We start from the raw sequence: 27,572 nt of genomic DNA, 5'->3' as shown, positions 1-27,572 counted from the left end.
CTTTGCAAATCTCTGTACTTGCCTGTTTTTGAATATTGTCTGATTTAATCAGTCCATTAATTTATTATACGGGTTACACATAAAAATATAGGATAATATTATCAAGGTTTTTTTTATAAGGATTAAAATCTAAAGAAGGTGTATTAACTTTTTTGCTTTTCATTTAAGATAGCTTTATTTTGTTGCGTTTTAGTACCTTAAAACCGACTTGATTATTTTTTTAAAAAACTTAAATTACTTCAAAAATAAGAGGTCTACAAAAAAAAAACGATTGCATATCTGAATTCTATGAAAAATTTTACATCTACTACTTACTTAAAGAACCGGCTAGCTATCTTAAATAAAATGCAAAAAAGTTAATACACCTTCTTTAAGATAAAATCATTAAGTAGTGAATGTTACACCTAATGAAATATATGTTTTATTATGACGGACGGACAGACAGACAGACGGACGGACAGACATCAAGCTACTTTGTATTATAGATTATGAGGTGAAATGTCTTGTCTTTTCTATTTTGTTTATAAACATCGGGTTCAAAAACCTAAAATGTCTCGCAAAACTTTATTATTTGTGCAGCTTTTATACACAAAAAAAGTGTTAAGGACTAAAGTTACTCCGATTGTCTTAAGGTAAAAATTTGCAGAAATAAAAATGTCTCAAATAGAAAAACAGTAAGATATTTTTTAAAGTCTTAAAAGCTACAAAATATCTTTCTAAATAAGGCAATTTTGTTCAATCCCTTCAACTAAAAAAAGTACAGCCGAAATGAAGGACATACCACGGTACATACATACATAGTAGCCTCGCTTTCAAGGCAATCTTAATTGGGGTAAAATCTACCCCTATCAAATATGAGATGATAATTCTTAAAAGTTTTGCAAATGTCAGCCATATTTTAAACGTTTAATTGAAATAAATCATTTTAACACAAAGAAGACTCGAGAGTGCATGATCTACATTTATCACAAGGATCACAACTTACATAAAAACGAATAACACAAAAAATCATCTTAAATATATTAGTTGGATGAAATTTACAAGAAATTTCAATGGCCAATTTATCTCAGTAAATCATATTTGCCCTATTATAGCATTACAGACGTACGAACAGATACAAAGATACCTAAAATCTCTGATCAGTCTCCGATAAATCAAACTTCTATAAAACCTATACAAACGGAAGGACAGACAGACATTGTAGGTTTATGTTAGCTTTGCTACTAACAAGAATAATATAATGTAAACTTAATGTTTTCTGCAATTTTTCTAGGAAATCAAAGCTGTTATAATTTTAGGCATTATTATTTTTATATTTGGGAAAACTTTATGATTCACATATTGAACAAAGATAAATATGTTCAAAATTAGGAATATAATATGTCAAGAAACTATGGAAAGTTAACACGTAAGTTTATGCTATGGACGATCGTACAGACATGCCATAGATATATTGTAGCTGTGCTTCTAAGAGCATCGATAATTTAACATAATATTTAGCTTTTAGAGTGACTGATGTTCATGTACATAGATTTACTTTATTGTTTTGTAACTTGTAAAACTCTTTCTACCCTACTACGAAACCAGTGTTTAACCGTACAAAATACATGCTTCGCATAGTTTTTTTTAAAAATTGCCCGCAAAGTTTAAGAATTGACATCAACTCTGTTTTGCAGGCTTGAACCTTTAGCTCCATGGTGCAAAAAAGATTATAGTCTATAATATGTAATCTTTTTTCATCTACAGGAAAGTTCTTTAGAAACACTCTATCTTTTAAACCAAAGGATAAATCTTTTAGTTATAGTAACCTAATATTTTATTTTTAACATTATTTTTTGTTTTTCAGAAAATGATAAAATTATGACGTGTTGTATAATCTGATAAAAGCAGAGAGACACACAAATACAATGATGGCGAGTAGTGGAGGACGGAGCAAGGCTGGAAGCCGGATCCAGTTAAATCCATTCTCTCCTGGAGTTCTACCTGGAGTTCTACCTGGAGTCCTTTTACTTCTCACAGTTTTTATACATTCTGCCCAAGCTATAGGTAATTTTCATAAATAATTATCCCAAAAAAGTATTAATGTTTTTTTTGTTTGTTTGTCCGTTAAGATCGCACTAACTGCTGAACCTGTTGAGGAAAGCTTCACTTGGGTCGTGGGTTTGTTCTAGGCTATTTAGTTTCCCGAATGCACAGCCTCTTATAGCTAGGGATGCAGCCCCTAGTATTACATAAGAAAGTAAATGTTAGTTTTAACTGACGGAAAGATTTGAGACATAGTTGTGCATATATTTTAAATAACTCCCTCATTTACTTTAAAGGATATTCTCAAAATAATTAATATTAAAGAAAGTAAAATAATTATAGAATATACCTACAAATAAAATCTAAACATATGTACAAAGTAAAATAATAATATAAGCGGAATACCGCAAAAGTATGAAATTATTTGCGCATAATGAATATTTGATAATACTTATTTGTGGTTAACAATTGGTTTTCATATTTGCGTGTGTTTGGTAGAGGACCTCGGGATTTGGCCCTTTTTGGTACAGGAACCAGACCACATAATATAATTTCTTGAAATAATCCTTAAAATTTTAAGAGAAAAATGTATCCAAAAAGAGTAAATTTTAGACAGCATAATAAATTTATCTTAATCTTATATTTTTTATTTAAACTCACAAATTTTTGAGGGTTTCTGAAACATCTCTTTTGATCAGGCCTTCCAATCCAAAGACACTTTCAAACTGAACTGAAACATCTTATTAAATTTCCTGATTATGAAATGTACACAGTTTAAAATCTTTGCTTTTAAAAAATAGTCTATGTATGTTATAAAGTTTCCTAAAATTGGTAAGGTTTCTCTTTTTCACTTCAGCAAAATCCTAAGGCCCTCTTATGTGTATGTTTATACGTACAGGTAATTTTTTTATATGGATATTCATTTGTAGCAAAGATTATTTTTAATAATAAAATTATGTTTATGCATACTCAGTCAGAAACTGTCAGACATTGTATATTTTAGGTTCGATTTCGTGGATATTATCTTCGTTGTCCATGTTGAAAATTACATAGAAATTTAAATAGCAAAATTTATATGAATTATAATTTGCCTTATTTGACAGTAATATTTAAGTTATCTGATAATTCCGAGAAACCTAAATTGATCCATCATAAGAATTTGATTTGAAATAAGGTGGGCGGGTAAAGTTGAGAAAGAAAGGAGGGGATATAATAAAGGGGAAGATATATATAGAGAGAAACATAATAATACAAAGTAGAACGATGTCTGTCTGTTTTTTGTCTGTCTGTCTGTTTGTTTGTAGCGAAGGATCTCGCTAACCGCTGAACTGATCGGGTTCTCCTTTACAGGGTAGCTTCTCATAGGTCCCGGGAAGGTTTATAACTATTTTCTTGGGGGGTGGGACATCCCTAACCCCCCCAAAAAGTGAAAAATACCCCCCCCCCTTAAAAAAATTTTCTTTAAAATCTAAAACACGAAAAATTAGTTTGATAAAACCTCTTGGGGCAAAGCCCCTAGAGGCTAGGGGCGAAGCCGTTAGTATAGAGAGAAAGAGAGAGAGAGAGACAGAGATTGTAAGATAGAAAGGTAGAAAGACAAAAAATGAGATGATATTATCTTTTTAAACAGGTTTTAATAGGTCGCGCCAAAAGAAAATGTATTTTATTAATATTGCTTATAATCTTTTGGTTATTTTAAATTTTTTTTTCAAAATTATAAATAAAGAACAGTTACTTCGATACTTACTAGCGGCTACACCCCTAGCCTCTTGGGGCTATGTATTCTATCTAAGACGCAGAGATGGTCCAAATAATGGCTTAAAATCTTATCAGGACTTTAAACCGAAGTAGAATGGAATGAAACCATCACGAGAGCTATGTGAAGCTTACCTAAAAAAAGTTATAGCACTCGGTTCAGTATTTATTGAGATCTTAAGCTTCAGACAAAAACTCTTACCACCTTTGTGTGTTAAGGGATGCACGTGAAAAATAAAAATGAGCTAATTTAAAGCGGACTATAAAACGTCCAAACTAAGTTAAATAAACAGTTGCTACGCTTCTATAGGTGATATATGTTTGTATTATATTCGTAGGAAATGAGGAAATGAAATTCCTACTTTTTGGCAATGTAATGATAATAATGTACAACAAGTACATTTTTGCAAAAAAAAACTTCAAGTTCTAAGCAATTTCAAATAGAACAGTAAACTGTTATACTGTTAAAATTAGAAAAGAGTTAATCAAATATTTTTTAAATCATATCTTAAGCATTAATAATAATTGAATGGTGCATTTAATTATAAGAAAATGAAGTTTTTTTTCTTTATTTTGATAATTCGTGATTAAATGATACTACCACGTAAAGTATGTTTATAAACTCGTTCTGCAATTTGTAATTTTAAAAACTCCATAGAATTTTTAAAGTCTTTCACTGCAGGTTACAGAGCAGCATCGGCACAAATAAAATGTATATATACATAAATTATTTATGCAATAAGAATAAGAAAGATATAAACATATATTGCGAATAAAGTAATTTGTATATCTGTTATGTGCTGTATTCTGTACTTGATATATCATTATTTACATTTACAGTACACTGTCAAAAATTCCATATATGAAACTTTTATTATTACATTTTTTTAGAGATTTTCCGTCAGCCTTATAAATTTCACAAAAAAAACAAGTTTTGGGTGACTATATCTCTTAGGGGGGAGGGAAAGAAGAGCTAACCCTAGTCAAATAGTCTTTGACCAAAACCTACTGGTCCAAAGGGACTTAATATCTGGGCCAACAAAAAAGGAACTAATCCCAATATATTAGTTCAAGGACTAGAACTGGGTTTATACATTGGAAATGAATCGGTTTTGAGCTACGAAGGAAATATTTTTACAGTATATAATAGTATGGACATATATAATATATATGTATAGTTAATGAAATCTTGGCTAACCCATGGGACCTGATATTGGTATTGCCTTTTTCATGGAAATAATATTATTGTACCTACAATAGCCTGACACTTAAGTCTCGAGTCTTACCATATTACAATGTCCTTTATTCTAGAATAAAACGCTCTTGAAATATAAAAACAAGCATATAATTTTTTTAGAGAAACACCTTTTAACCTAATAAAATGCAGGTGCGTGTGTGTATTAGATTGCTGTAAAATGTTCATTTGGTATTCATAAATGGGCAATGAATAGTAGTACATATATAAAGATGCTTTGCCATAAGAGCAGTTAATTCGTCATAATGCACTTGATTGAGGAGAAGCATTGCTTACAACTCTTTAATATAATAATGTTTAGCCATACATTAGTGAAATATTTACCCAGTATGAAATATAATATCATATGGTCAACACAAAATAAATTGCTATCGATTTTTTTCCTTACTTGCTTTTCTATATGTTCAACAATGTGACTAAAACAATAATAAGGTTTCATTTAATTGATGAATTTAAAAGACTGATAAATAACTTAAGGGATGGGCAGACTGGAAAAAATCATATTTTTTAAGTTTACCCTTTGGCGTTTGGTTTGGAAACAGACAGAAAAAGTGGATTAAATTATTGGCATAATCTTTCACCCTTAAAAAAAACATTGTATGGTGTACGGAAACAAGGACAGCAAAAGTAACTAAAGAGTAGTTTCTCTACTAAAAATAAAATAAAACATAATGTATAATGTATGGTTTATTGTAATGTTATGTTTGCGTATACAGACTTAATCTGTTTGTTATCAAGATAAACTAAAATATACACAAACAATCAAAATATTCACCAAAGTCCAAAAAATATAAATAAAATTTTTTTTCTCAGCTTTCTGTATAGAATAAAAAAAATAGGGATATAAATTTTAGTAAATTATATTCATGGATATTATTGTTCTAGTTTAGTAAAGTTTTTTGTAGTTTTAAGCAGAAATTCAGCTCACCACTTCTTGTTTGTGGTAAACTTTTGCTATGCAGGGGTAAAGGAACTGGCTAATCATTGATATTCAAAATTTTCCGCATTTTTTCGTTTTATATCTTGACAAAGGGAGGAGTGGGTTGCGTAAAAATCCGTAAAGGTTGTGAGTTTTAAGTTAAAAACAGTAGTAAAACGATAAAAATCTAAGTTAACTTTTTAAAAAAATTGTCTATAGTTCTTTTCAATAAGAAATACACATATTTAGTGAATATTACCGTTCTACAAGCATTTTTAGGCCTTAAAACTCACACCTTTACGGATTTTAAGCGCATCCCTTTCCTCTCTTTATCCAATTTTTGTCCATTATTAGAAATAACCTTGCCCATGTGGTTTTTGTAGATATATTAAATTGGAAAAAAGACTAGTTTATTTTGCGTAGCCCTATCCCTAATACCCTGCTAGTTAAGGAAAGTTTGTAAACATTTATAGCAGAGAAGTGGAATCACTGTCTACTCGAGTTTAGAATAGTTAATTTATACTTACAGGGTGTCCCAATATCATTCTTAAAAGGTGTCTCAATATTAGTTTTCTTCTTTGTACATTGGCTATTCTTACAGGCTGGCTCAATGTTAGATTTCTTCTTTGTATTACATTTATATAATAAAAAGTGGTGTCTCAATTCAGAAAAGTTTGTTTTTGTATAGATTCCATATTTGTACAGGGTGTCGTCTGTTTATTATGTGTATCGTTTTGTGTATTGTAATAATTACTTTATCAGTTAGGGAGTTGAATCCATTTTTATAGAAGCAGAAATATAATCTATGATTATGGTTTGGACCCTCTAAAACTGTAATCTACCTTTCCACTTTCCCCTCTCTTGGTGAAGATATCTTCAACGCCGATACGATTTTTGAAATGTAAGATTCCACTTTCCCCTTTCTTGGTAAAGATATCTTCAACGCCGATATGATTTTTGAAATTTAAGATTCCACTTTTGCCTCTCTTGGTGAAGATATCTTCAACAAGAGAGACAAAAGTGGAATCTTATATTTCAAAAATCGTATCGGCGTTGAAGATATCTTCACCAAGAGAGCGGAAAGTGGAAGGGTAGATTACAGTTTTAGATGGTCCAAACCATAATCATAGATTATATTTCTGCTTCTATAAAAATGGATTCAACTCCCTAACTGTTTATTGTCAGTTTAGAAATTTATTAGATTTTTCCACTAGGAAAATAAATAATATACATATGATATGTATGCTAAAGTCAGTAAAATCTTCAACAAACTTTTACACATACCAAGTGTATTTCAAAACTTCAAACATGCTTTTTTCATACCTTTAAGATAAATATTTGCAATGTAAATTTTTGTTTAGAAGTTTGGGTACAATATAAATACTGCACCATGACAATTTTAGGTTTTATACAAAACACCAAATATTTATGTAGTCTCGAAAAGGGAAATAATTTCTTTTCTTTCCTCTAGCACAAATTTGCATTATAGATAAAAAAAAATAATTAAAAAACATTTTTTAGTACAAAAATTTGAATAAAATAATAATGTTTGCAGTTCAATATGAACATCATCATATATAACATACAAGAAAATTTTCCTCGTTTTTCATCTAAAAACACAAGAAATCTTTTCCTATTTCTATTATATACTTATTTTTACATGTTCAGAGCTAGAAATTGAGAAAAATGATTTTCAGTTTCTTTTTCTATTTATTTGATATTTCTTTTCTATTTCAGTTCAAAGTCCGCCGTACATGGTAAAACAGCCTCCAAACACAGAGTTATTGTTTAAGGTGAGTTTAAATATTCTATTCCCCCAGCCGTTTCCGAGATGCTAACCGACATTTGAATAGTTTTTATAAGTTTGTTATAGAAAAACATGGAGAAATATAAATTATTAATGGTTTAAATTGATTATTTGAGGTTTGGTAAATGTTGTTAAATTTGAAAAATTATTGACATTGATGCCACTAAGGCTAGATTCTTATTGCGATATAAAACACCACTCTAACAGAAAATAGCATGATTTTAAAACTAAGCCTTTTTATTGCGTTTCTGTAGAATAAAATGTAGCTTGATGTTTATTGTAATCTTTATGCATAGCAATGTTATCTCTTTTATACATACTGGATTTCTTGGGGCTTACTTTTCAATATGAATAAATGCATTTACTTTTTGTAGGCAAAGCTTTTCTATAGTCTCAATAGCTTAAAATGTACGTCTGTCGGTCAGTCAGTAAACTTTCAACCATTGTGGTTTAGCAAGAAAGATATGGGGCTGTATAGCATACTGACCTCAAAAGCTTATCCAATTTTTTACCAAAAGTATCTTCATATGAGTTAATTTTTGTATATCTTAATTTAGGATTGGGGGCTCATTATTTATTCCAATTCTATTTAGATCCCTATGCTAAGGAACCTAATTGTAAGAATATTATACTACCAGCTATTTTTTTACATTTACAAAATTGTTGAACATTTCCCCTAAATATATTAAACTATTTAACAAATGCAAACTTGTTTTAAAATGAATGTATGATGTAAATTGCAATATAAACCTTTGCAAATCAAGAATACATTTGTGCATACCAGCGCAGCAATAATTAACAGAAAAAGAAAAAATACATGTACAAAATTTAAAGACAGTTGCATTAGATACAATAATGATACACAAAATTACCTCTTATGTAATTAGATTAGATTACAATTAGTACTCTTTCAACAATGAAAGTCTCCAAAGTTGTTAAGTTAACAATTAAGAAAACGTTATTATGAAACTTTGGGAACTAGTGTAATGAACAGCCCCATTTCCTCTCCCTCCCTGATTACATCCAACATTGAGATATCATCGCAGACCTACATGTTAACCCAACACAATAAGCTATAGAGTCGCAGCGCAATTTTTACCAACTTTAAACTGTATGCTGCTCTGCTCTCTGTATAGAATAACATAAACTTTAACACGGCTCTACATACACATATACCACATATACCTAATAAACAAAGTTTATATTTCAAATATTAAGCACACAGATATGCAAGATCATATTTTCATATTTTGAGTTCTTTATGTGTGTATATACAATAGAGTATTGTTAGAGTGATAAAACAAAGATTATTTCTTTTCTTCATATAGAAATCTAAGATGATGCTAAAAAATTGCAATTGCTTCTATGTTAATATTCATGCTCAGTCTGAAATTAAAAATTTGTAGGAAAAGGAAAAATTACATATGATTTTTTAATTGGAAGGATTTACCCCATTTATCCCTTTCAAAACTTCCTTTATATAATTTGCATCAATTTTTCTATTTTAACTCAATTGTCCACCCACTCACACAATAAGCTCGCATGCAACCAAAATTTAAGGGTTGTGCACATCCGGCCTTCCGCATATTATCACATACGCAAAGTAGTTTAAATTTGCTAACATACCTAGAGCAATTAATATTTAGAGGGCGTGTTTATTGATTAAATTGAAGCAGTGTGAAGTGGGTATTTTGTGTTTTTGTAATGATACGCTGACATGGTTCAAATTTTATAATTGAAATGAGATGCTAATACGGAAGTGAATGGACACTAATTTAAGGATATTTTAAAATTGAGTAAAGTTTTCTATATTTCTGTCACGATTTCGTGTACCTTCTCTATTCTATGAAGGAATACATATTTTCTTACAATTTGAGCCTTTTTACTGTGAGATGATATTTTGGGGGAAATGTTTAACATGTATTATATGCAACTTAAAAATCACCTCAAATCTTTTAATACCAACATTATTACTTCAAACTACAAAATTTGAGTGGTCAAAAGTTGACTCTAAAAAGTTAAGATATAATTTGAAAACTACATACCTATACAAAGAAAAAAATGTATAGTTTAACTTAATCCATGGAACATACTTTAAGTATAGAAGCTACGCAACTTGATTTAGAACATAGGAGACAAATGATGAACTAAATTAAATGTTTAATTAAACCTGAAGAAAAGATAGAAGATTCTTCTTTTTCTTGGATTAGATCACATTTATTATTTATTAAAAAAGGCAAAAGTAGCTATGCCAATAATTCCAACATAACTCTCTTTTAAAACCTGTACTGCTGAATCTGCCTGGCCATTGAAACATTTAGATACTGTACTGTATAATAAATTTGCAGCTCAAGAAACATTCAAAAAGACATATTACCCCAACATCAATCACATGATCTTTATATAAAAGTAACAGGATGTCTGCAGTCTTTAGCTTGAGATCTTGTCAACTGGTGAACCGATGGTTCTACTATACAGTGGAGCTTCTTATAGGTCCAGGGAACATTTATTACTATTTGGGGAAGGGGGTACCTACACCCTTCCAAGAGAAATTGCCCCTGGAAAAAAATCCCCTCTAAATTTTCTTTTAGAACTAAAGTGGAGGGTCGAATTACCCCCCTAGAGGCCTTAAAGGCATAGTCGATAGTAGCATAATACATAAATCTGTATTAATTTTATTATTTTAGGTAAAAACCCGCGAGGATGAGAATGACAAACCCTTTATTATTGAATGTGAAGCTGAGGGTCAACCTGAACCAAAGTAAGTTTTTTTTCCATTGATTTTTTGTGCAATTTAAAAAAATGCAATCCAATAATATATTTAATTTTTTTCTAGTATTTATTTTTGCATTTTATTCAATTGTTAAATTCAATTTGTCAATAAAGGGTAATAAATATATAGAAAAAAACTAGGATGGGTGATTTTATGCATTTTTTGGATTTTAAGGACAAGTGTCATATTAATCCCTGTCGAAAAATCATATATTTTTTTATATGAAATATTTTATAGGACCCTTCATTTTCACGGATAAAAAAGACGCAATTTGGTTTACTATATTCTTTGGTTGATTCTTAAATTTTAACAAGAAGCAAAATTGTAAAATCTTAACTTTTCAGATACCGTTGGGAGAAGAACGGAAAGCCTTTTAGCTGGCAAGTTTATGATACAAGAATATCTCAACAGCCTGGCAGAGGATCATTGGTCATCACAAACCCACAAGCAGAGGATACAGGTATGGTCTTTCAATGATTTGCGACGTGTGAATTTGAAATTAAATTGTAAATGTTTCAAATAGGAAATAGCTTCTAGCAATACTTCCATTAAAAAAATTATAATATAATATATATTGACCATATATGCAATTAAAGCTTGTTAGAAATCATTGACATATTTATTTCTAAGCTCCTTTAGACTATATAATATTAAGGGTAATTATGTAATTTAGTCTCCAAGTTAAATAATTTAACAAAAAACCCTAAGAATTCTTAGTGTTGGTAGTTTATTATGAGAAAATTTATTTGAGTATTTTTTCGATGCTAGGGTCTTCAATTATTTGAGTTTTTTTTATGGCATAAATAAATAATAATATCGAATTAGCTATTTTAATTAAATTTATTCCTCAATGTGACTTTAGAAAACTAGCAATACCTTTCATGAACTTATTCACCGAAGGCAATGGCATATTTTTTCACCTGATTTAATACTTATTTCTCTCATTAGAATGTTAATGCTTGAAAATAATCTCGGATTTTTCGATTCATGATATATATATATAATAATTATAATTTTATTTCATAAATAAGTACATACTGTGCCAAAAAATCGTTTAATATAAAGTGATACATAAAAAACGACGAAACATTGGGAACTTTTTATTAAGAATCTGATAATGCACTATTCTATCTCAGCATTTGGCCTTGCTGAAAATTAAGATAAGTTATATGATGTGAAGAATGAGAAAAGTTTTTAGTTTTATTACCATTAATGCATTTAAAGCAACTGTAGAAGCATTCATCATCATTTTACATCAACATTTATAACCTTTGTTATGGGGCTGGGTGTCCAGAAAATTTAGCTTTGAACTAAACAAATGGTTCTCAAAAATGAGAGAAGTCATGTAAATAAAACAAGAACAACTCTACAATTATAAAGCTTTTGTGGAAAGTACAATCCTTTAGGTCCGGCCATTTTAGAGATATTTAGCAGCAAAAAATGGTATCAACTTTTTAGAAATATTTGTTGTTTTTCTAATTTTAGAGAAAGTTTTGATCCTTTGCTACAATATTAAAATTCTGTAAGAGTTTGTAAATACCATAACATAAAGAATCTAATATCATCAGGGAATGAAAACCTGCAGGGATATACCAATTAAAGAAAAACTGCATAGCTGGTATAAAGTCAAGTGCTTACTTTTTCAGTACACTTTTACAAGATTTATTTGTTAAACATAAAAATTTGCATACTTTACTAAATGCAATGTTTTGCATGGCTGAAAAATGTAGGTAGTTGGTTTTTATTTGAATACCAAATCCCTCTGTTCCATGATAAGTAGAACACTATTTTAAAATTTCACATAAATTCTCCAACAATATTTTAAAATAACTTCTGAATACTCTTAAAATTAAGTTGATGAAGCTTAATAGAATATTAATATATAACATTAAAGGACGACAACGTTTATGTAAGCGATCACTATTGCTTAAAGGTAAGGCGAAATAGTAAAAAGTTAACGAACGTCAGTCCAACTTAGTTTAATTTATAATAGCTTCGCTACTAAGAATATCACAATCTTTTAAAAATGCATAGATTGTGGCAAAACAATAGTCAACTAATATAAAGAAAATTCTTTAATGCTCAAAAGTGCAAACCTCCCAACTGTACGTACAGACAATTAAAAGAAAAGCTTCGTTTACATATAACACAATTTCTTTTTTTATGGTTAGTGTTTGTATGACAACAAATATGTATGTTAATATTGGTGTATTTATGTAGCTAATTTGATTTGGTTATAATCAATTTAGCCACGCTCTTATTAAATTACATTATTCGTTGAGACATTGACCAATATATCATTTGTAACAGTGCTGCTACTCTACAGCTTGGGTGTATATGTCCAACCGACTGTTCAATACGGGGATAGTTTTTCTAGTCTATTAACATATGATTTTGAAAACTCACAAACAAACCTTTTTTACACAAGTGATTTACTTTTATTACAAAATAATACTCCATTTTAACTGTAAAATACTTTACTTTTCTTTTTTAAAAACAATTTTGTTAGCCTGTAATTGCTAAGCTTCTAAGATGTACTGTATAGTTATACTTGTTAGAAATACCAAATGTATGATGTTCAATATTTTCATTTTCAGAAACAAAGCTTTTTGGTAAAATATGGCCAATAAAATGTCTGCAATCGACACTTTTAATACTTTTACGTTGTTTTTTTGCACAGCATAATAATGTGTGTATGTGTGTGAGTGTGTGTGTGTGTGTGTGTGTGTGTGTGTGTGTGTGGGTTACATTAGGGTTTGTTACACATTGAAAACATTTTTGTTTCGTACCCATTATTCTTAAGCTTTACAAAATAAGAGTTTTTCCAAAAAAGCAAATTATGTCTTATTTAAATTTTTGACCCTTTTTTCGATTTTTACTACGTAGTAATGCGTCTTTTAAAAGTTAGTAATTAAAGTGATTATATTAATTTAGCTGTTTTAAAGAAACACAAAAAAATATATTGTGATAAAATTTGTTGTTAAAGTGGGGATTAACGTCCAAATTAGGATTTTTTTGAATGGGGAATTTTTGCAGATTATGTTGCTCTCTTTACATACCACCAGATGTATGGGTATTTTATATTTTAGGATGATAGGTACCCAGTAGTCTGAGAAAGTTTAAAAAGTGCATCAATAACCACTAGAAAACTGCCTCTAAAAGCTGAAACAGTAATTAGCTTTAAATATCTCATGTTTTTGTACATATAGGAAATATACCATTATGTAAAACTCGAGAAAAATCTTTCTATAAAAAAGATGTTTTGTACAAAGTCGGACCCTTAATTTGTCTGTCATTGCATTTAGTTTTGATTATGGGAGACTAATACAAAGCATAGACTATAAAAAGATGATTTTTAGTTAATAATCTAATAATATTTTCTGTATACAGTTGGTGGAAAATATTACAACTGGAGGCATTTAGAAGGTAAACCAGTGTATGTGTGACCCCTTCCCATACAGTTCCATACTTAACAATATGCTTGCAGTTTTATTTTATGTGTTTTAAACATTTTTAGAATTATAGGAATATATAAAATAGTTCCCTTTTAGAACAGACAGGAACATCATACAGAAGTACATTTTATCTTAATCCGAAAATAACATATAGCTTTTTTTATGCTTTTGACTATGTATAAATTCAAATCTTAAAAAGACTTAAAATCTGTGTTTTTAATGTGTTTATTAACAATTATGTTTTTTTTTTATGTGCTTTAGTGTCTAAATGAAATTTAAAAAACTAACAATTTGTGTAATTTTAAATTTTACCTATTATCCCAAAGTCCAAAGATAATGTTAATATGAAAAATATTTTAGATTAGATTAGATAACATTTATACTCAGAGTGATTGAAAAAAAACTGCGTTTTTAAGGTATTTCAGGTTTTAACTGAAATGGTAATTTGAAAAATCATGTCATTGTAAAAAAAAAACACAAAAATGTGTCATTATTATAGGTATAAGTTCACCATGGAGTTTAAAATTCAATGTCAAATAAATTTAAATAAACTGATTTTTTTTCTTTGTTACCACGGTATGTCTCCGAAAAATTTGAAAACGCAGTATTCTGCTAAGAAAATGCAAATTTGCCTTTTTATATTTAAAGTAAAATTAAATCATAAGAATTGTAGAGTTCTAGGTTTTATTTTATCCCCTGTAAGCCTTGTGAAATAAGAATTAAGATATTTCTTTTCTGTATTTCCCCTTTTCTCGCTGAAATTTGATACTCATGAATTTTATGTTTTCATAAAATATTCAAAATTATTTCTAAATCATTTGTTTCTCTCAGAGTAATAAATGTATAATTTAGACAACTACCTGCACCAAGTGGTAGAGACCCTTTTCAGCTGCTAGCAATTTAGTTTTTGGTCTATTGTAGGGACTTGGCTGTGTTTATATGTGCGACGTTATTAGCTGATTTCAAAGACCCAATACAAAACCTTGAGGGGAGAGTTACAATAGTACTAATATCAATAGTAAAATATCAATGAAGTTGTAACATACAAATCCTATTAGAATAAAGGTTTGGTCAAAATAATTTTGCTTATTTATGACCTGACGGTTTTAAATGAACATACAAATTTTAGTAGAAATAGTAGCACAAAAACATACAAACCCTATGTCCAGTATTAAGTAACTACTATTATTGTACATTCAAAATAACAACGAATACATTATCATCACCTTCCCTCTTTTGTTAGTGCTCTGTCATTTCAGATAGGTAAATATAATCTAAAATTTAAATATTAACAATAGCCATCATTGGAGGCCTATTAACTTTAAAAATATGAAATGTATTTAATTTAAAATGTTATATTCTTTCCCTAGTGACGTTTTAAAATCTTCAAAGATCACTACACTCTTATTTTGTCAAAAAATAATGTTATTATAAAAACGTTTATGCTCAGAATAAAAAAAAATGTTTCATACCTTTATCTTTGCCTTTTTGACAGGCAGAAATGGTTCTTTTCATCTCCTACAATACATATGTAATGTGTATTATTTATATACATTATTCTAATATGAGAAAAAAACATTTGGTTAGATGAATATTTTTTATACAAATCCCACACTTTTTATGATAATATTCATATGAATGATTAGTCTGTAAGTGTTTTAATAGGATGATAGAATATGTATTTCTGAGTGCTAGCTCCATGGATAAGGGATAATGAAAATTTTATTATTTTGGGTAAACTTGTAATGTTCAAATGCATTATTCTTTTTTTCTAGGCTAGAGGTAGAGGATATCAGACTGTAAGTAATACAGACCCTCAAGAATTTTAAACTATTTCTATTAGTTGTTAGCCTTAAAAACAAGATTGGGTAGGATGTCAAAACCTTTCATAAAATCCTGATTGGGTAGGAATGTCAAAACTTTCACACCAAATATTTTATTCTTCAGTTTTTGTAGTCAGTTGCCCCATCTCTTATTATCCCTGCGGCTACCTAATACAGAATAAAAAAACCTTCATATAACACTATTTAATACTTATATTTGCGGGAACTTTTGTTTAATGAAATCTTCCAATTTTTAACATTTACAAAACAGCCTGCTTTATTGCACCAAGATCCATGACAGATCTATGTAGGAAATAAATGTCTATATACGAGCTCAAGTTTTCTAAAGAATTGATGTTTAAAACTCATAGTGCTCCAATAACCCGTAATAAACTCTCATTGACCAGAACGATAAGACCTATTATTTTACTGTATGAAGAATAAATTCATTTTTTTATTTCATGTTGCTATTTGAATTATATTCAAGTATTAAATTTCTATCCATAAAATAGAAAATTTGAATTTATAATATAGTAAATAAAAGAAAACTTAGTTTTAAAATAATTTTATACTAGCGATATGTGCGTAATGTGTTCAGATATTGAACTAAAATATAACAGTTAACTAAACATTTTAACCCTTTCAGGACGATAATTTGAAATAAAAAAATATTAAGATCCTAAAAAATTTTAAAGAAAGAAATCGTCAGGGAGAAGATAATGGAAGAATATGGTTAATATTCAAAGTTCAGACAACCAACAGAAAGTAAACAAGGATGACAACATCCATACGTAGCGAAGCACAAAATTTTGTAGATGGGACTGACCGTCATGGTTGTTTCTTCAAACGACGTGAAACTTAATTTTGATATCTTTAGCTGAAAAAATTTTGAAAATCGGACTAAAAACACCAAAGATATGTGGGAAAATGTAAAAAATATAAAAATAGCCAGAAACCTGCAAAAAGGCAGTCTGACCGTCATTATTGTTTTCTCCAAACGACGGAAAATTTCATTTTGATATTTTCAACTGAAAAAATTTTGAAAATCGGACTAAAAACACCAAAGATATGGGGGAAAATGTAAAAAATATAAAATAGCCAAAAACCTGCAAAAAGGCAGTCTGACTGTCATAGTTGTTTTCTTCAAACAATGTGAAATTTGATTTTGATATGTATAACTGAAAAAAATTTTGAAAATCGGATCATAAACACAAAAGATATGGGAGAAAATGTAAAAAATATAAAAATAGCCAAAAACCTGCAAAAAGGCAGTCTGACCGTCATTATTGTTTTCTCCAAACGACGGAAAATTTAATTTTGATATCTTTAACTGAAAAAAGTTTGAAAATCGGACCATAAACACCAAAGATATGGGGGAAAATGTGCAAAATTAAAAAATAGCCTAAAACCTGCTAAAAAGACGTCCGACCGCCATTGATGTTTTATAGTTAATTGTGCTCCTTAATGATGGGAATGTTGTCAAAAAATTTCAGAATCCTATCTTTTATAGGAGCTGAGTAAATCCCATTTCCCCCATAGCGTTACGGACTGACTGACGGACTGACGGACTGACGGACTGACGGACGGACATAGTGAATTATAGAGTAGCTTCGCTACTAATAAAACATTGAATAAACCTAGCCAAAAGTGAGATAATTATATTGAGCCCAACTCTAGTAACTTCAAATAACTAAGTAGTGGGAGGTTTGTTTAAGGTATATTGAAGAAATTATACATATTTTAGGAGTCCTTTTCAAATTATTTTATATTAAAATCCTCTATATTAGCTCTAAAGAAGTTTTCAATTTCCTAAACTTACTACCTATATAATTTAGCTTTAAATTATACGATTTTAAAGAACAAAAATCTTTCTTTGTAATGTAAACTTGAATTTTGTTATATTATAACTCTTATGGGAAAGAAAATATTGTGCAGTAATTTAAGCGCCATTGCCCTCTCCCTCCCTGATTTACCTGCGAGCATTCACACTTATGACTTCTCTATTGATATGTCATCAATCATGAAAGTCAAGTTTCTCTCAGATATTCAAATTCTAATCAAATAACCTTTCATACATTAGATATGTTGTCATTAGACAATAAAGTTGCAGACCTATCAGAAAAAACAAAGTCAGGTTTTGTAGGAAATAAGACAAAATGGTTGAATCATATCGAAAATATTTAGGTAAACCTATCTAAGGGCAGGTGTTTTTATGCCCTAATAACTTATTACATAGATCAACCTTTCATATTTCTAGTATTGCTTCGAAAACGATTAATATCTGGTGGATTAGAACCGATTCTCAGCTATGCTGAAAAATTTTGTATAGCATCGTATTACACCCAGTTTTCTAAGAAAATGAAAATGTACATCTCGGTGCTAAAAAACCTGGTTTTAATCTTGTAATTGTACATTTTTGTATCCGCATGAAAGCTGTTTATAATACGATACGATAAATAACTACTACTGATTTTTAAATTAAAATATATGAGTGTTAACTCTAAGTTAAATCTAATTTTGAAGATTTATCTGTTTGAATTCCACAAGTAAAAGTAATATTGATTCATTGCTCATCTCCAAAAACATATTTGATTTATATGTGTTTATAAATCAAGTGATTGAAACTAAATTTAAAAATAAAACATGGGGCCATACTCACAAAACATACAAATAATAGGGCAGCTACTCTTTTATAAGGATAATTTTAAATGTATCTGTAATTTCTTTAGTCTCAATGAGAGATTCCAGTTAAAATTGGAACCATTATATCAATTTGAGATGTTATGGTTTATATCTAATTTATGGCATTATTAAAAATTGGTCTCGGTCTTAGTATCAAAATACCTATTCCAAATTACCTCTTTGACTTATATTTAAAATTTATGTCAACTGCATAGCATTAAATAAAGAGTGGTCATGGGTTACATAATATCTACATGATTATATTCTAATGACATCGTTCTTGTTCTCTAGTAGACTTGAGTTTAAATATTAAAAGGCTTATGAAAAAAACTTCCAATTTAAAATGTTAAATGGATAACTTCCCCCTTTTTTTCCGACTGTAAAATGAATGAGAGAAAATGAAATTGAATAAAACACATGACATATATTCTAAAATATTTTCAACATGACAAAAAAAAGTTCACGATAACAGATTTATATGTTGCCAGAATGTTCAATATGTTGAATTTGCTTTACTCCATTAAATATTTAGTCCATTTTATTCAAAAGCTTAATTTTGGATATATTTTGCGCGTTTTCCTGTAATTGTATAGATCAAGGCAGTTTAAATACTTTAAATACCTAGGTAAAGAAACTTTCAAGACAAATTCGCTTTTGTATAAGACAAAGACTTAAACTACATTTTTACTGAAAAACTTTCTATGATCTAAAATAGTATTTTTTTTGTTTTTTCCGTTAATACCTCGCTTATCAATTGCCAGATTTAGGAAAGCTTTATATAAGTTCCTTTCAGAATAAAGTGCTAGGGACAATGATAGTCTTATCATTCAATTTTATAATTAAAGGGAAACCTTTAAGAATATGGTGCATTATTTGCCAAATGTACCACTTTTCTGCACTACCTCTCCGATTTTGTTAATACTCTATATTTTGGTCCGTTGGGTCATTCAAGGATGCTGGATGGCCAAAAAAAAGTTTCAGAGTCCCTGGATGTCTAGATATCTAGCTATCTATGAAGGTAGGTAACAAAAATGTAAAAAACACCCATTTTTTCACAATTTTAAAAATTAATTTTTTCATCAATCTTACATCCAATCTATACATTTTATACACCAAAATGATCGTTTATTCATGTAAAAAGCGCACATAATGCTATTTTGGCCAAAACTCTAATTTTACAGGGTGTCCAACAAAAAGTGTATTTTGGATATCTAGCGTAATACCCAAAATACCTGTCCGAAAAAAATCATTTTTTTTGGCTTAAATCCTGTGTTTTATCTGTGTGCATATGTGGTATATAACGGTTCGGACCACCCGGGACTATAAGGTTGTCAAATTTCACTTTGGGACACCCTGTAAATGTGATTTTTGCGTCTGTAGAGCTAAAACTTGGTCCAAATTGGCTATTTTTTTCAAATTACTCTAATATGAGTCTTAGTATGTTTGGCCATAGTGTTTTCTGACCAGATCAATATTTTCATATTTTTTGGACACCCTGTATTTTCAAAAAAAGAGAAAAAAATTCTTTGTTTTTTTTTAAATTTTTTTTCTATTTTTAAGTTACTTAAAACTGTCATATAGATACAGATTTTGACTAATAACAATAATATTTGCCTATTTTACAATTTTTTACACTTTTGGGACACCCTGTGCATGTTTTTGAAAAATGATGGGTTTTGCCCATTTTTGGGGGGAAGGAGTCGTTTTAGGGCCATAGACTATTTCTTCATTTTTGTAGAACTTTTCAAGACACATCATTTGTTATTTATGCAAAAACCGCAAAAAACGAACCGTTTTGCCGTTATTCACCGCTAAAGGCGGAATTTTTTTACGTTTTTGCCATTCCGGAGGTTGTAATGGGCATTTGTGGTAAGAAAACGTTGATTTATCAAAATCCCTTTTAAATACTTTTATTTAGGTAATTTAATTTACTAAATTTCATATTAAGTAAAATTTTTTGTGCAGCTAACCGTTTTTCGTCAAGATGGATTTCAATTGTTAAAACAAGAAAATTAAGTGAATATAACATAAATAATTGCTATAACATAAGTGATTAAAGAAACATAAATCATGTGCATTTGAAATTCCTTTTGACAAAAATCGGTTGGATATACAAAAAAATTTACTTCACATGAAATTTAGTAAATTAAAATGCCTCAATAAAAGTATTTCACAGTTATCTTGATAAATCAACGTCTTCTTACCACAAATGCCCATTACAACCTCGGGAACGGCAAAAAACGTAAAAAATTCTGCCTTTGGCGGTGAATAACGGCAAAACGGTTCGGTTTTTGTGGTTTTTGCATAAATAACAAATGATGTGTCTTGAAAAGTTCTACAAAAATGAAGAAATAGTCTATGGCCCTAAAACGACTCCTTCCCCCCAAAAATGGGCAAAAACCATCATTTTTCAAAAACATGCACAGGGTGTCCCAAAAGTGTAAAAAATTGTAAAATAGGCAAATATTATTGTTATTAGTCAAAATCTGTATCTATATGACAGTTTTAAGTAACTTAAAAATAGAAAAAAAATTTAAAAAAAAACAAAAAAAATTTTTCTCTTTTTTTGAAAATACAGGGTGTCCAAAAAATATGAAAATATTGATCTGGTCAGAAAACACTATGGCCAAACATACTAAGACTCATATTAGAGTAATTTGAAAAAAATAGCCAATTTGGACCAAGTTTTAGCTCTACAGACGCAAAAATCACATTTACAGGGTGTCCCAAAGTGAAATTTGACAACCTTATAGTCCCGGGTGGTCCGAACCGTTATATACCACATATGCACACAGATAAAACACAGGATTTAAGCCAAAAAAAATGATTTTTTTCGGACAGGTATTTTGGGTATTACGCTAGATATCCAAAATACACTTTTTGTTGGACACCCTGTAAAATTAGAGTTTTGGCCAAAATAGCATTATGTGCGCTTTTTACATGAATAAACGATCATTTTGGTGTATAAAATGTATAGATTGGATGTAAGATTGATGAAAAAATTAATTTTTAAAATTGTGAAAAAATGGGTGTTTTTTACATTTTTGTTACCTACCTTCATAGATAGCTAGATATCTAGACATCCAGGGACTCTGAAACTTTTTTTTGGCCATCCAGCATCCTTGAATGACCCAACGGACCAAAATATAGAGTATTAACAAAATCGGAGAGGTAGTGCAGAAAAGTGGTACATTTGGCAAATAATGCACCATATATAAAATGGAATAATATCAGCTAAGCAATTATAACAAATTTAACATTATATTTCATGTTTGAATACAAACACTAAAATTTGCGAAAAACTAATGAAAAAAATCCAAGACTTTTAAAACCTTTTTGAATTTTTTGAGTGTTGAAAATTTATATGTTACTAACTTTTGTGTAAAATGTGAATTCGTGTTAAAATGAAACTGTGCTTTTCTAAAAAAATGCTTTAATCAAATCAAAACTTAAAAGAAATAAAAACCTTTTTTTTCAAATTTTCTCAGCTTAAGTTGTCTATCGCTAATTATAATTTTTATCCTTGCTCTTTAATCATTATTTGATTTATTTTATAATTTTAAATTATTGTTATTCAGGATTGTATATTTGCTACGCCGACAATGAGTGGGGCACAGCCGCCTCCAACACAGTCTATGTCAGGCAGTCCACCCTCAACAGCTTCAAAGAGGAGCCGCCCAAGACCATCAGCGTGGAGGAGGGAAGTCCTATCCAGCTGCCTTGTGAAGCTCCCGCCGGATGGCCCAAGCCCAGTGTGTATTGGATGATCCAGGTACAACTTTGATAATAGGAATATTGAAAAATTTCAAGTCCTTCCATTGACTGAAAAATTATGAGGGAAGTGGACATTGCTCACCTTCTAACATTTAAAAGGAAATCACTTTTGGAGTCTAGCTTTGAATTTAGCATTTCTATTTGATATGGTTTATTTCATAGGAACTCTCCCCTACACTTCCCTGCTGCTTATCCTATTATCCATGCAAAACATAAAAAGCTCATGTGAGTGTCAGTGACCTTTTTGAGAAGTAATGAATGAAGTCTCAAAGAAAACATTCATACTTTGACAATTCTTTTATTCAAATAAAAAACAAACAGAATGTTAGGCAAAATCTTTGAAACTGAAAGTAAATCATCCATATTCTAAACCTTTGTGAAAAAATATTTTTGTTTCATAATCTATATTTTGTTAGGTAAAGTAGAATTCAGAACAGCCCTATACATAATACATTTTTTTAAAATATAAAGGGGTCTTTTTTTACTTTTATGAATACGAAATTTAATCATAACTGAAGACAATTCATAATATTCATAAAGCAATGACAATCAAATAATTTACAAGTTATATTATTTGCTTATCTACTTGAAAATTTTTTTTCTTCAAGCAAATATACATTATAAAAGTTAGATATATCTAAAAGAATAGAGGGTGCAGAAAGTTTTGTTTAATTATGTTAGTTCTAATCCTTGTAAGATAAACTACAGAAGGCATTATCACTTCACAATAGCAGTGGAGTGCACAAACATAGAGCAAAAAAGGCATAAATCGTTTTTTATTACACTCGTAATGATAGGAAAGCTTTTTGAAGAAGAGCAAAAAAAGTCTGAAGCCCATTTGGCCGTTGTTATGATATGATTTTTGGTTTAATATCTGAACTTTTTCTTTTTGGTTAACATCTGATTTTTTTTTATTCTAAAAATTAAATGTTCTGTTTATAAAAATAAGAGATTATTAAAATGTAAAAGAATAAAATTTATCTGATCCCCACCCCCTCTAAGAAATAAAAATGTCAGTATATGCCCCGACGCTTAACTGCACTTAAATGAGAAGAGAAGGAATGCATTTCTATCAACATAAATCCACAAAATTCTTAGAACCCCGATTGGTGTTCTTTAAGATACCTAATTTTGTTTAAATATTATGTATTAAGTAAGTAAATAAAAGTTATTTATGCATCGTATTATAGACAACTTTCCGCGGATATTAAAATGAAAAATTATAAGATTAAAACCCTCTTTATTAACGCCGAGTGGCCGAAGGTCCGGTCTAACGAAACTGATTTTAATTATGATTTTTATTTTAAAATTCGTGGAAAATTTTCTGTAATACGATGCTATAGACAATTTTTCAATATGACTGAGAACCGGTTCTAATCCAGCGGATATTAATCGTTTTCATAGCCATTCTGGAAAAATTTTACCTTTTCTTCATCTTTCAGCCATAGATGTCCTACAATTTAGCTACTATTGAAACCAAAATATTTCTAGTTTATGGGGACACTGTCACTAGTGAAATGTAGGTTTTTTAGCCAAAAAGAGGAATACTCTGGAAATTCGACCTGTTATCATTTATTTATACCTAAATAGAGAGCCCCACGTCTTTATTTAAATCATAAGTGCATAGCCTAATTTTTTTCATATTTTTATATTTTATACCTAATAAAACCCTCTATTTTCCAAAAATCTAACATCATTTCAACAAGTTTTATTCATTATTTTTTATGAAGTTCTTTTAAATCCACAATAATATTTGTTTTTTGTATAGAAATACATTTAATTAACTAAGATGGCATTCGAATTTAAAATAAATTTCAAAGTATATAAAGATTTCAAACAAATATTATAGCAATTCAGATTCTCATACTGGAATAGGTCACTAGGACGAACGAACATTAACACTTAGAGAATATTTATAATATATGTAAATATTTTAAATGTCAAAACAAAATTTGTTGAAAAACTGAGTACAGACATTCTGGTAACGATTATACAGTTGCTACGTTTTCTAAATAAATACTTAACTACTAAAGGAATTACCATGCAAAGTTTGAAATCAATTTATCCATGACAATTGTAACATGCCTAGGTTAACAGGGAAAAAACTATATGGATGGGCGAACGGACCATCACTATTTTTAGAACAGTTTTGCTTTTAATAGACACATAACTTTGAATTTATATATCATAATTACAAATATGTTTTATAAACATGTTTTACAAGTATTACAAAGACCTGTTAGTTCCTTCATTTGCACAAGATTTTCAAGAACAAACACTGTTTCATTTTTCTCTTAATCTTGGCAATTCTTGACTTTTCTTTCACAAGCAAAACAGATTGTTTTTTAAATGCTCTATTGCAAAATATGGTATGTTTGTTATATATAAAATAATCACACTGAGCATGAATTTTAATACTAAAAAGCTTCCCGGATTTTTTATATTTTAACTTGCGGATTTTTTTTTTATAAATTTGTTAGGTTAAAAACACATTTTTACAGCTTTTTTTCAAGAAAAAATACACTCAAGTTCAAATGCAATTTATTCTTTAGGCTATGCACTTATGATTTAAATAAAGACGTTGAGCTCTCTATATAGGTATAAATAAATGATATCAGTTCGAATTTCCAGAGTATTCGACTTTTTGGCTAAAAAACCTATATTTTAGTAGTGCTGTACGATTATCTTTGCATCCGTGACAGGCAGCCTCAAAATGTTTCAGGTTTCTGCACTACACATTTTTATTCGAGTTTTAATCAAATTCTGATGCTCATGAGAATTTAAAAATTATTTTTGAAATGCAAAGTTTTATTAGTTCTAAGACATAGGACGTTCAACGGGGGGTTATTTTTTTAAATAGATAATATCCCCTCACCCCCCTCAAAAAAGATTAAAATTACTTTATATACAAATATTAAAATTTATTATAGGAAATAAAAAATCTGGTTAGATATACCTAGCTTTGTTTTTATACCTAACTTCTATTTACCTATTTTTCACCTCGTTTTATTGTATTGCGTATTGTCCTTCTATTTGAGAAGAGCCTAGTATCGCAGATGTTACAAAGCTGGTGATAAAAGTGTTTATTTGATGGAAAAATTGGATATTTTTTGCAGAATTCTCTTTGATTGCGTTGATATATGGGAATATTACAGATGTTAGATTCTTTTATTTTATCAATTTAAGATTATTTGTATTACAATTTTATTTATACTTCAGTGATAAGAATCATTCTTTATAAGTAACTATTGAGTAGATTTTTTACTTGGAGAATCTTATCAAAAATGTCAGAAGCTTATCCAATAGCTGTGGAGTAAATCCCATTTCCAATACCTTTTGCACCATATCTATACTGACCGTCAAAGTTGTAGAGCATAAACTTATTTGTCAGTTAATCATTGCCCGAAATTTCAGACTTAGTAATGTACCTTAAATAGCAGCCGAGAAAATTACGTTTTCTTCACACGTCATATAACTAAAACGTAATGACATTGCTATTGAGTTGGTACGCTACTAATAAATACTATTGAAAGACTTGCAGTAATGTTTGTATCAATTTACGAAGCCATATTACTAAAGTTTTTGTTCTTCATTCAATTATTTCGATAAAATGATTAATATTTTTAAGATTCTATATAAAATTTATATTACATTGTATATTTATATAAGCATTTATCTATTTATTCTTTATTTCTATGGTAAATTCTATCTTAAAATACTCTATTTCATTTTCTAAAGGATTTAATATAAAAATCTAAATACTGTTGTCTGAAGATTGAATAAGAAAAATAGATTCAAGTGTCTCTGAAGAAAAATTGAATTGGAAAATTGAAATTTGGTCGGATTGCATATTGGATGGGGATAATTTACAAAACAGCTAGAAATATAAATTATTTTTTTCGCACACAAAAATCATTCTACTGGTAAATAAACAAACAGCCCCTCCCTAAAGAAGGATGACTTTAAAATAAAGATATTAGCAATGCACTGTATAGACTTCCACACAAAGGTCGTACAATAAAAGGGTTCATTGTAGTACACCCTTTCTCTAATGGTTATTTAGGTTTTTCATGTTAGCTTAGATCAGGTTAGGATATTCCTAGAATGATTTGGTTCAGTGCATAGCTTTTCGGCTTTAAGATAAGGAATTTGAATTAGATTTCTAGGATATCTCTTTTTTTGTCGGGTCGCTGTTGTTTTCTGGGGGGATATTTACATAGATATTTGATACCTTTTCTATAAAGTTTTGAAAGAGTGCAAGTTTAAATCTATAATTACAAGTTTAAATTTATGTCTGTTTACATGGACGTCGCATATTGAGTCAAAACTTCAGGTCATATTTGAGCAAAATTTATACAATGTTGTATTTTAGTTTTTTTGGTTTTTCTTTTTTTAAGGGTTTTTATAAAAAAAAAGAATAATGAATAGAACGATGCAAAATTATAGCAAATCATTTTGAAAATAATATTTAAATAGAAGTCAAAAACAATACTTTTCTTGTTAGTTATGGTTGGTTTATCCTTGATTAATAAAATTACTCAGATTTTGTTTTGTTACTTTGTAGGTAAAATCCATATTTTGAGAAAAACATCCTGTCTTCATAAAATTGATTTTGCATTATTGAAAAAAATATACCTTTTTTACAGACAGAAAGTGCAATATAATAAAATCCTCCAAAAAATAGAACATTGATAAAATTCTACTTTATTTTAGAGCACCAATGGAGCCCTGAAGACAATCAATTCGTCTCGGTTGACTGTTGACCCCGAGGGTAACTTGTTCTTCTCCAACGTAACCAGCCAGGACGCCTCCAATGACTTCTTCTATGCTTGCAGCGCAGCCTCGTACTTCAGAAATGAGTATAAATTGGGAAACAGAGTTGTTCTAAAGGTAAGAATTTAACATTCGGTTAAAATTTGATCATCAGTATAGCATTCGGAATTGTTGACATTTATTTTAAAGAGGAGATTAAAAAGACGATTTTGCTTTTAATTTATCCGTAAGTCCTAAATGGCATATCTTTTGAAATATTTTTTACTTTTTTTTATTATTAACCAATATAAAATGCAATTTTGGAGCAAAAAAAATAACAATTTTGTGAGTGGAAATATTTTTAACTTCCTCATCATATAAAAAAATAATAGCAGTCTAAATTATACTTTTAAACTATTACATCTAAAAATATACGAGGTTAATCTTCTCCTAAAAAGTTTTTATATGTATTGAAAGTTTGTAACCCTCTGCTTTACTTTCTTTATCTTAACTTAATCTCTTCCACTTACGGTAAAGCTTATGAAATCCGTA

At 29.3% G+C, this 27,572-nt stretch overlaps 1 protein-coding gene across 4 annotated transcripts in view; it reads left to right on the top strand.

The window, feature by feature from the left end:
- The first annotated feature begins 1,850 nt into the window (after nt 1–1,850).
- The window catches only part of Nrg (Neuroglian), a 61,115-nt gene continuing 35,393 nt past the window's right edge, over nt 1,851–27,572 (top strand). For 2 of the 4 annotated variants that reach the window (XM_080156250.1, XM_080156252.1), the window contains exons 1-7: nt 1,851–2,046; nt 7,692–7,747; nt 10,449–10,522; nt 10,879–10,994; nt 13,925–13,960; nt 22,073–22,266; nt 26,982–27,158. In XM_080156250.1, the coding sequence (XP_080012376.1) occupies nt 1,908–2,046; nt 7,692–7,747; nt 10,449–10,522; nt 10,879–10,994; nt 13,925–13,960; nt 22,073–22,266; nt 26,982–27,158 (792 nt within the window). In that variant the 5' untranslated portion in view covers nt 1,851–1,907. The remainder of the gene's footprint in view (nt 2,047–7,691; nt 7,748–10,448; nt 10,523–10,878; nt 10,995–13,924; nt 13,961–22,072; nt 22,267–26,981; nt 27,159–27,572) is intronic. The other 2 variants (XM_080156251.1, XM_080156254.1) reach the window with 1 other exon arrangement.

Source organism: Acartia tonsa, chromosome 4 (genome assembly GCF_053477335.1).
Source record: "Acartia tonsa isolate MP-2025a chromosome 4, ASM5347733v1, whole genome shotgun sequence".
Classification (NCBI taxonomy): Eukaryota; Metazoa; Arthropoda; class Copepoda; order Calanoida; family Acartiidae; genus Acartia; species Acartia tonsa.
This window is presented reverse-complemented; position numbering and strand designations above follow the sequence as displayed.